The sequence below is a fragment of the Branchiostoma belcheri genome, unplaced genomic scaffold (genome assembly GCF_001625305.1).
Source record: "Branchiostoma belcheri isolate BF01 breed outbred unplaced genomic scaffold, Haploidv18h27 scaffold61, whole genome shotgun sequence".
Classification (NCBI taxonomy): domain Eukaryota; kingdom Metazoa; phylum Chordata; class Leptocardii; order Amphioxiformes; family Branchiostomatidae; genus Branchiostoma; species Branchiostoma belcheri.
Window position 1 is genome coordinate 1,656,139 of NW_017804254.1, and position 10,646 is coordinate 1,666,784.

The 10,646-nt window shown below is 46.7% G+C and overlaps 1 protein-coding gene across 1 annotated transcript; it reads left to right on the forward strand.

The window, feature by feature from the left end:
* Positions 1 to 4,655: 4,655 nt before the first annotated feature.
* On the forward strand, positions 4,656 to 6,888 carry LOC109482911 (homeobox protein HMX3-like). Its single transcript, XM_019785800.1, has 2 exons — positions 4,656 to 5,323; positions 5,755 to 6,888. The coding sequence occupies exons 1-2, from the start codon at positions 4,945 to 4,947 to the stop codon at positions 6,366 to 6,368; spliced, it is 993 nt and encodes a 330-aa protein (XP_019641359.1). The 5' UTR covers positions 4,656 to 4,944; the 3' UTR covers positions 6,369 to 6,888.
* The last annotated feature ends 3,758 nt before the right edge of the window (positions 6,889 to 10,646 follow it).

A 10,646-nucleotide genomic window follows, 5' to 3' on the forward strand; every position in this document is an offset into this window, starting at 1 on the left:
GGGGGGGGGTGTTATAGCACATGAACTGAAGGTCACAAAATTAATTCTTTTTATTATATTTCATGAAACAATCTGAATTCTGGAATTTTCACCTGAATTCACGAAATATAAAAATGACGCCGTTTTGGAATCTCGCACCAGAATTTCCCACATGCTGGGAAAGCTGAAGAGCGCATGCGCCCTAGCTACTCTATCGCCAGATCATTGGGCACATGAAACTTTTTTCCAATCACTTTCTAAGACGACTAAATATTACAAAAAACTAATGAAATTAATCTGTATTATATTCGTAGCAAATTTTATTACTGGGTTGTTAATCCACACAGTGGACTGCCCATATGGCCTGAAAAAAGCTTTGAGACTACCTTCACCGTAAAATTAACTTCATTCAGGGAGTGAAAGACACACATACACGCACACACACACACACACACACACACACACACACTTACTCACTCACTCACTCACTCACACTTATATACACACACACACTCACACAAACACACGCGCGAGCGCTGACTTACTCACTCACTCTCTCTCTCTCTCACACACACACACACACACTTACTCACTCACTCACACTTATATACACACACTTACACTTACACAAACACACACACACACACGCTCACTTACTCACACACACACACACACACACGCAAACACACACACACACACACACACACTCACACACACTTATGTACACACACTCAAACAAACAAACAAACAAACAAACAAACACACATATACATGCGCGCGCACGCACGCACGCATGCACACGCACATATACACGAATACACATACAACACTGCCCAAAATATAACCTCCATTTTTCATCGAGGTAACTAAAACATCAGAAAATTTGTAACCATGTTATCCGAGTTTTTATAAATGAGAGAATGAAATCATTTATATATATATATATAATGTATGTATATATAAATGTATTCACAATGACCTCCGCACCACCCGTACAGAACCTAGAAATGGACCAAAGCTCGGAGGGAAAATGAAAAGAACGTGCCGTTTATCGCCCGTTTGTTCTTATGTGTGTTCTAAATCTCCCCCTGAAAGCCCGCCGAGCTTATTTATGGAAAAATGAGGCCAGAGTGATGTAGCGCGATATTGGCATTGTTTCGTGCCAGACCAACACGGTACTTTAAATATCAGACTTGTCTGATTAAAGTTGACATTTGTAACCGGCACATTGCGCCCAGTTTGGTGCCTATATCAGCCTCTCTTGATACCAGCCATTAATCTTAACTGGGGATATTGTTTTTCCAATTGCAGCTGCTGTATTAATGTGTGATTTGGATTCAGTGCCAGCCCAAATACCCATTAGCATGTGCAGGAGAAGACTAACGGCCTGTGAAATTGACAGATTCATCATGAAAGCAAAGTGGCCTACTTAATAGCGGCTGTTTATATGGCTAAATCCGTACTTAAACTTCGGCAAATCCATTCTCGATACCCCGGCCCCCGTAGACTGACCATTTACCGGCGACGTAACCAGATATTTTCCCGGTTTGTGTAACTTTTTCTTCACTTCTGACACGAGACGGGTCCCCCTGTTGTACACGGGCGTTTGGATTCTTCCCGGTGTAATGCGATCCCTCTGTTTCACCATTTCCAGAGTTTTAACAATTAAAGAGGCCCAACCAATCGGTTTTATTCGCTAAATAGATGAGGTCAGAACACTCAATCACTGCCTCATCAAAGTCAAATGGGAAATCTGCTGGGGTCGGTTCACACTCCATTATCGTCCAATTACCAGGCGGCAGGCGAGCTTAATTCTCCGCCGACACTCTCTCCCCACTTACCGCCGTGTCGGGTGGAACCAGCGCCAGGATCACCCATACGATTTGCCACCGATATACACACTACCGGTAACGACGGTATGATAGCAGTCATCAAACCGACCAACTCAAGTCGTCTGGAGAGAGAAGCCAACGTGCGGAGAATGTTCTACTTGTGTTTGTAAGAAACGGGCACAGGGTAGCCCCCGTAGGAGGTTTCTTGGCTGGCGTATTTATGGATTATTAAATTTTATCATGTTCTGATTTTCCTGAACGTCGGGAACTGTTAGAAACCAAATACAGTCAGAAGTAATAAACAACAAGAAAACAGTAAATAACTTGCACAAAAAAAATCACAGGCATGATTCAGGTTTTACCCGGGTTGTTACATTTAGAAACGCAACGTTAGAACGTAGAAGTCTTGCCACACATATATATTACGTTAGTTATTTCTGTATTCATCAAGTTGAAAACAAAGAAAATGGCGCGCAGCATTAAACTTCTGGTAACCTTGTGGATATCATATCAGTTTGATGCCCAATTTATTACGAATTTGATGACAGAAAAATTAAACTTAAAGCAGCATATTATTCTTAACGTATATCCTTTTTTTATTTCTACAATTTAGAGGAGCTACACTGTTTTATTATCAAATTTGTTTTGCTTTTCAAAAATCGTTTCTGTTTTTTTTTTCTTTACACATATCGTCCGTTTGATGAGTTTTGTTTCTTAGCTGTTCCTATGTGTAAAAGTGGACGTGTGCCCGATCCTTTCCCCGTACAGTCCGCCCGGCTACCCCTGCATGATGGACCGTACCGAACACACATCACTCACCTTTAGTTTGCATACATTTTGAACGGCTGGTGCCCCGCGGTGATACGTCATGTTTATAATAGCCGCCAATAATTGCACATCACGCCGACCATTTAGCACCAAACGGCTCCATATCCCGAGGAGCACGCCCAAATTTACCGCTTGAGGATGGATCATTATTTTTCATGTATGAGTTTGACCATCGCGAAATCACATCCAGGGATATGAAAGTTAAATCCCACACCCGCGCGCGCTTTTCTGGCATGCCATTTGGTGGTGTTTGCCTGGCTGCACATATTGTCCGGCTTGCCAGGGGCCGTTGTTATAAACTATTCATTCGTATTCTTTTCCGATAGAAGGGAGTGACCTGGGAAGATTATGGGTCATACTCCGGTTATCCGCGATATTAGCTGGCAGCCACGCGATCAACGTTACAAGGTGGCAATCCGTGAACCCCGGTAGTCGGTCGCACGGGAGGGCCCCGGGCGCACCACTCTCTGATCCACTAGTGCGGCCCCGCCAAGAACTAGGCCGCGCCGAGGCGGCGAGCTAGTCCCTGGCCGGCAGTGCGGACCTCCGCCGACCGCCGAGCTATTTAGCAGCCACAGGTCCTAATGGCCGATTTGACGGCCCCATTTGTCATCATCCTCTTCCTTCATTGTTTCGTGTTATCCTTAGACTCCATTCAGAAGCACGGCACAACCCCTAAGTAAAGAAGATTAATGATCTTGATGGTGATTTTCAGATGTACTTCCGCTAATGTCAAGCCCTTAATGAGTTTATTCGTCCCCAAGCGATTTCGATGCGATACGAAAATGGCCCTACATGAGAAATACTGGCAATAGAGGGACTTTTGGCGTCCTAAGCGGCTTTGACTTTTGTAACCTTTCCATACAGCAAAGTCGTTACATGTCGCCTTGAAGTGTATTTAAAAAGAACATATCCCGCTGACTCCTTGCCGTCGCGGGCGTGAAGAGCACGAGGTTAGGCGTAATGCGCGGAGGGCTGCTACATGATTGCGTGAAATTTCGCCTTAAAGCACCGCATTACCTGCTCGGAGGTCTCGCCACCTCTTAAGACACTTCTTTTCATGGCCGTTTAAGTGCGCTCGGCGGCGTGAGGACAGGGCAGCCCGCGCATCAGGACCCGACCACAGACTGTAGCACGTTGTAAAGTCAAAACCTCTCCCCAGACTATAGAATAGAGGGCAGCAAAAAAACCCTCTGTGATGGCCGCGACATCTATAACACCTCTGCATACCGAGAGTTGTTACCGTTCATTGGAGACATGCCGTTGTGGCGACAAAACATGTTTTCGACAATGTGATTCACGACGGAAGCGAAGAATACGAAAGTAGACATCGCAGTACAACCCTGTTTTCGGTATCATATAAATCACAAATATTCTACGGCCATATAGCTATATATAGATATAGATATATAACTTGATATAACTTTTATAACTGTTATATATAGATTGGAATATCGTTCAGCTACTATATATAGGCGACAAGTTGGCCGCAGACAGCGGTTGTCTTGTGTTCCTGACAGACGTTTCTGTCGAGCGGGCTGGCCCACAAGTTTTCCTCCGTTGTCGGTGGGGTGGCGATGGATTTTCTTGTCGTTCTCCGTGGTCTGTTCCAGCTACACGTGAGAGACAACGGATCGGTTACCGGTGTTTTTTGTCCCCCTCCAGCTAGATGCATACTAACGAGCCCAGTGTTTAACGGACAGGCTGGGGACCAGTGGTGATGAATATGGCATGGCATTAGGAAAAACAACACTATAATTGTCCAATCGGTGATCAACAGCCAATTGCGTGTAAGAGACCCCTCGCCCTGTCGACGTCAGCCGCTGGGAGGGAGAACCGGTTGTTGGGATCGCCCAATAAGAGGGGTTTTCCACCGCCCGTCCCCATTGTTCAAGATTTGAGAGGTGTGGTCACTTGAGCTTTTCTTTCTTCTTAATCCCATTATCTATTGTGTGTGTCCAATCACCGAGTCGTTTTCAGTTGTCAAGCATTTAACTTGCCTGACACATTTATTTAGACGTTATTATTGTTATCTCTGGTGGACGGCGCCATTTCGACTCCGTGAGGGCCCCGGGCGTATTAAGGGTGGGTTGAGGTCTGGAGTGCACGGTAGTCACTCACACTCACACTCGATCGCAACGACCGGTCCAGAACGCGCGGACGCTTACAGGACAACCTTGCAGAGACAGGCCGCTCTACAGTGGCACCTGTACCCGGTCATACAAGCCACACTCCCGCAGTGCACGCTACACGGTGAAACTCGCCCGAGACTTACGCACGTACGGAACACCACAGCGCTAATAACATGGCCAGCGACCGGGAAGACAGTTCGCCGACCACGGCTACCGTCACATCGAGTAGTAATAACACTAACTGTCGCTCCAACAACCCCTTCTCTATCGAAAACATCTTGAACTCACCGAAAACGAAGCAGTCCAATTCTAAACTCCACTCGCCCGTGAGCAGACCCGGACAGGTTGCTGCAGACGACGCGACTGCAAAAGACACCCTGGGATCGAGATCTCCGCCGCCCTCTCCGGCAAGTGACGGGGACGAGGGGGAAGACGAGCCCATCGGGCGGGACGCTCAGATCGTGTCCAGCGCCTCTTCTCTCTACAAACCCGGCAACTCCTGGTTCCCGTGGATCCAGACAGGGTTGTATCCCACACACTACCCCTTCGAACGTAAGTGTAACGTTCAATCTTTCAACCATTTTACATGCTGGCTCTCTAAGAACGTATTTCTAGCATTTCATTTTTCACCGTGATTTTGATCCTGACAGTTCACTAGTGTTGGAATCAACATTCTTGATTTAAAGACACAGAACGTGTTGAAGATGTTACATTTATTTGGGAGCATAGTCTGCGCCTTTCCACCTGTCAACTACAGCGTGTGTTGTGATCTTTACCTTCAGTGCATTCCAACGATAAAAGCCGTTAGGGGTTGGAAATTCTCGGAAAGATCGTATCTGGTCTGAAACATGCCATGAAATGTTCCTACAAAGTAGATAAGTACGGGAATGGGTCAGAAACGTAGCGGGGAAAATGGTAGATTTGTAGACCATCTGTTGTCAGTTAGATCTAATGCGGCTCGTGTTGACCGTGTTTTGCTGCAGGTTCGGTCGCAGCCACCCCGCCTTCCACCCGTCCTCCCGCGTCCACAGGCACGGCGGCGACCCCGTCCTGTCGGGCCCAGTCTCCGGCCAAGTCCAAAGACTCCGCCAGCTCAGGGAAGGACACTGTCCACAGCGGCGGGGCGGGAGGTGAAGCTGGGCCGGCGGACGGCGGCGGGAAGGACGACGACGAGAAAGCAAAGGACAAGAAGAACCGACGCAAGAAGAAGACTCGTACAGTGTTCTCACGACAGCAGGTCTTCCAGCTTGAGTCGACCTTCGACATGAAGCGGTACCTGAGCAGCTCGGAGCGGGCGGGGCTGGCGGCTTCCCTGCACCTGACCGAGACACAGGTCAAGATTTGGTTCCAAAATCGCAGGAACAAATGGAAGAGGCAGCTGGCCGCTGAACTGGAGGCCGCTAACATGGCGCACGCGGCCCAGAGGATGGTACGTGTACCCATTCTGTACCACGATAGCGGACACATGCATGGCGAAAACCCGCCCCTATCCCACCCCGCGTCCGTGCTCCCCTACCCCCACCCCGTCCCCCACTACAGCCCCTCCCTGGCTGCCCAGTTTCCCGCGCTCAGGCCACCCATGCCAAGCTTAGTATGATACGGACTCATCCAAGCCCTGTGAATAGCGAACCATCTTGTACATGCCCATCAGATTTCTATATGAAAACCTGATCAGATTTTCCGTGCATCTGGATATTATATACATATTATATATATACATATATATTCTCTAGTGTGTGCAATATGTTAAGAATTCTTAGTTTTGTACGTTGCGTGTTTGTTTTGCTGAGAAAATCGTGTTAATTTTGTGGCGTTTTCTCGTCGGGAAGATGTTAAGGTTCCCCACCAGCCCCGTGTACAGTGACTCAATTGAAAATCACTTACCCAACCGCAAAACATCCCGACATTATTGTTCAGCCTGAGATGAAAGGTCGGATTGATGCCGTGATTTAACTGTTTCCTTGTCGAAATCATGCGTTCGGTTCTACTCCTGAATTTTTAATGCCACTTTGGCGAGATGTAGTCGGCTTTTTTGTGAGACCATAACTGTCATGTGTGTGTGTGCGTGCGCGCGTGTGTGTATGTATGTATGTATGTGTGTGTGCGTGTGCGTGCGTTTGTGAATAAGTGAGTGTGTGTGTATGTGAGAGAGAGAGAAAGAGAAAGAGAGAGAGAGTGTGTGTGTGTGTGTGTGCGTGAATGAGAGAAAGAGGGAGAGAAAGATATCGCCCGGGGAGGGCTTGATTAAATGTACATTAGGGGCAATGGAGTCTGTTCACTGTGCTTGTTTGCACCGATGCTGACACGGAATCCCGTAGAGATCGTGTTAAAAGGCTGCAAATGTAATTCAATTGCCATACAAGCTATTGGATATACTAATATACTCCTCTCTAGGCTTATTAATCTCGTTCATATTGCTGTATATTTTGTGTACATAAGGTATGATACATATGTCGTTAGTCTGGATATCGCGATCGGCTCTATGTTCTTGCTATTTCCCCTGCTCAGAAAAAGGCTTTCCGGTGCGATTTGAAAAATAGCGCCGGCGCCGGTCTATCTCATGGACACTTCAACTGCATTTTGTACATAATACCGTGAAGCTTGAATTGAATAAAGAACAAAGTGGATGAATTGATAGCACGGCTGCCGTTTCATGTTTTGACTCAGATATCGTTGGTGGCCTTTCTGGATAGCTAGAAAAATCTCCACCTCTCTACAGCGTCTGTAGCTCTGTTTTATACCATTCTCCTGTATTCTACAAACGCCCAGTCTTTTACAATATTTTTACTATCCCCCTCAAAATCTTGTGATTTTTTCCTCTGTTCCTGTAAGTGTTGAAATATATGTTTATATATATGTTTATATCAGTACAGAGAGCCGACTCCCGCTCTCTGCTGCTGGTTAATACGGCGGCTGCATGCTATATATTATTTAAAACCAAAAATCCTCGGCAGCTCCAACCTTTATCCCACTTTGATAGTGGAAATCACTTAGCCAAGGTTGTGTGTGGAAAGGAAAGCTGGCGAAGCTAATCTGGCTGTAGTGTGAGAGAGTAGGGAGCGCCCAGCGGGGGGGACGGGACAGGTGGGCCGAGCCAGGCGGGAATAATCGCCAGGCCCACCGGGAACACTTTCCGCACGCGCCGGTCGCACGATTCTCCTTTGTGTACACACAACAAACCATTTCTCCCACACTCCACAATGCAAATCCTCCCAGAACAAACGTTACTGTTTCTCAAGGCTTTATGGTAGTTTTAAAACAACAAAAACAAACGGCCGATTCCCTTACTTGCAGGACCCACTGAGGCATATGTAGTGTAAACGGTTCAAGGTTGTGTAAACAGTGACAACTGATTATCACCACTAAGTAGCTTATTCAACACCGTGCTTTTTTCTTACCGAAGATTATTATGGTGCCGGATACAGCAATTAATGTAATTTGTCAACATACTACTCGAAATGACTGACTGAATCTACTTTGTATGACTGAATCTGTGAAATGATAGGCAATACCGTAATCATGCAAACGACAGAAACTCATATTAAGTGGTACACACAAAACCAAAACGTCTTACCTATCCTAGGCCTATTCTCTTATCTTCTTTTCCTTTCCTTTCCTTTCCTTTCCTTTCTTTTCTTTTCTGAATACGCTTAAGAATGAAATCAATTCTTGGTCAGCAAAACATCGAGGATTGAGGCTATGGTTGGTTTTGACTGCGCTCAAATACAGGTGACCTCTTAGTTTGCACCATATCGCACACAACATATTTTTCGAGAGATAGATGGAAATATCTTTTTCAGCCTATTCTGCATGTGTACATGAACTTGCGACAGGGGATTTTGTCTATAACGAAAACTCGAGCTGGTGTGCACACTGACCGAAGCTCTGACCGAACTCGCCGCGGACCGCAGTCTATCATCCTAAATGTATGCTGGGTTATTGTTCATTCGTCTGTACCCTAAACGAGTTATATATATATATTTATTTCTTTAAATTTCTTGTTTTTCCAAGAAAAAGATGGACCGGACAGCGCTCTGGGTACATACGCAGACGACCAAGTATTAGTTGTAGCGTTGGGGGCTGAAGGAAAATGCCCGGGGGTCGCGGTCATACCGAAAGGTAATTGGTGGTCAGGGATAGCATAGCAGGCCGGGAAGAAAGGAGTTGTCTCTGTACTGGGAGGTCAAGCTAGTGCCCATTAGAGGCCATCAGCAGCGGTAGAACACAACACGTAAGAGCACAACCCAATTTGCTACTCCCCACTCCACTAAGCACCACTCCTTTATTCCACCACTTAGTCCACAGCGATGTCAGGGGGTCAACAGCGCTCATATAGCGTTGTCTTTCCTTAATGGACAGCGGGGCATGTCGCCGGCCATTCTGACTCCATTGCCACAAATTTGTTGCCTTCTATGAGTTGAACTTCGATGTCCGACCTCACTTAAGAGCGGGCGACCGCAGCCCTTTCCAAATCACCTCGGTCTTTTTGTAGCCGGTAACGGGAGTCGTGTGGACGAATGTGCCTGTCTCATCCACGGGGCGAAAGAGGGAGAGGGCCGGGGCACCCGTGCCATGTTATACATGGCGCGGCTTTTTTTTGGTCGAGCGATATCGCTTTTAGGGTAGTTTAGGATGAGCACAATAACCGTCCTTTGCCATCCAGCCCCGGACACACTAGATCACCCTGGCGTGCGCACTAAGTAACATAAAACCGATCCAGTCGCGTATGATGATTTGATTTATCATGCTAAAATTCATAATTTCCATAATACCGCGCTAAAGTGCAGAGCGCCCATATTTTTCGCAGCCTTTTTCAGCCTAATTGCCGCAGATTACATTTTGGCATTTTGAGGTCCTTCAACAATTTGGGGTTGGGCAGCTGGAAACCAGAGGCCTTGCTGTAAGCGTTGTGTGTGTTGTGAGAGTGAATGTTGGGCAGGGCGCATGCACATCACAGAACAACAGCGTCACACACAGAGAAACAATAACCCACGGCGCGTCATACTAAATATGACACAGCCAGATAAAATATAACAAATTCATAATGACCACTTATACAAAACACGGACACTTTAGCCAATCGCCACTCATTTGCGCCATATCGATCCAGGACTCGCGATCTAAAGGAAAAATTATAGACCATTTTGGGTCGGGATTTTTACCGCCGTCTGCCGGCTACAGACTCTCTCTACTTATTCACAACGTAATTACTAGAAATGGAATTTCGGCTGATCCGGGCGCTCCAGGCCACTTAAAAATTAATCAAAACATTTTCATTGGAAATACGAGTTGACAGGAGATATATTCCTGCACACATTTATGAGCCTATAGCCGGGAAGGGTGCTTTGTACCAGGCGGGCCGAGCTCGCCGGGGGAGCGGCTGGGTTAATGCTCGGGTTTTGTTCCGTGATTAGCGGGGACGGGTTGTTCAATACGCCCGTTCGGAAGTCATTGGGCTCGGTGCTAATTGGCAATCGGAAAAATCTGTGCCAAGGGTGTGCTTTAATCTGACAGATGGACGTACACCTTTAGTACAGGAAGAGAACTAACCCGTACAGAAGGAAGGGGGGGGGGCATTCGGACTGAGGGTGAGCTGAGATTGCTCTATTGACTCTTGAAGCCGTGGAGTCGATCAAAGAACCGTTACCCGAGCATAATTCCTTGCTTGTTACTTAACTGTTTTGATAGAACAGCGAAAATTGGGCACATTAAAAGGAATGACCTCCTAATGCCTTTTATAGGCGCAGGGGACCTCTTTCCATCGTAAGTCTCCTGCCTTGTCCATTACGTGGACTCTTTAATGCGCCATAAATTCTCTTCACAAACAGATTTTTAATCAAGGGGCCAGGTCACAATCCGCCTGGGTGCCGGCACG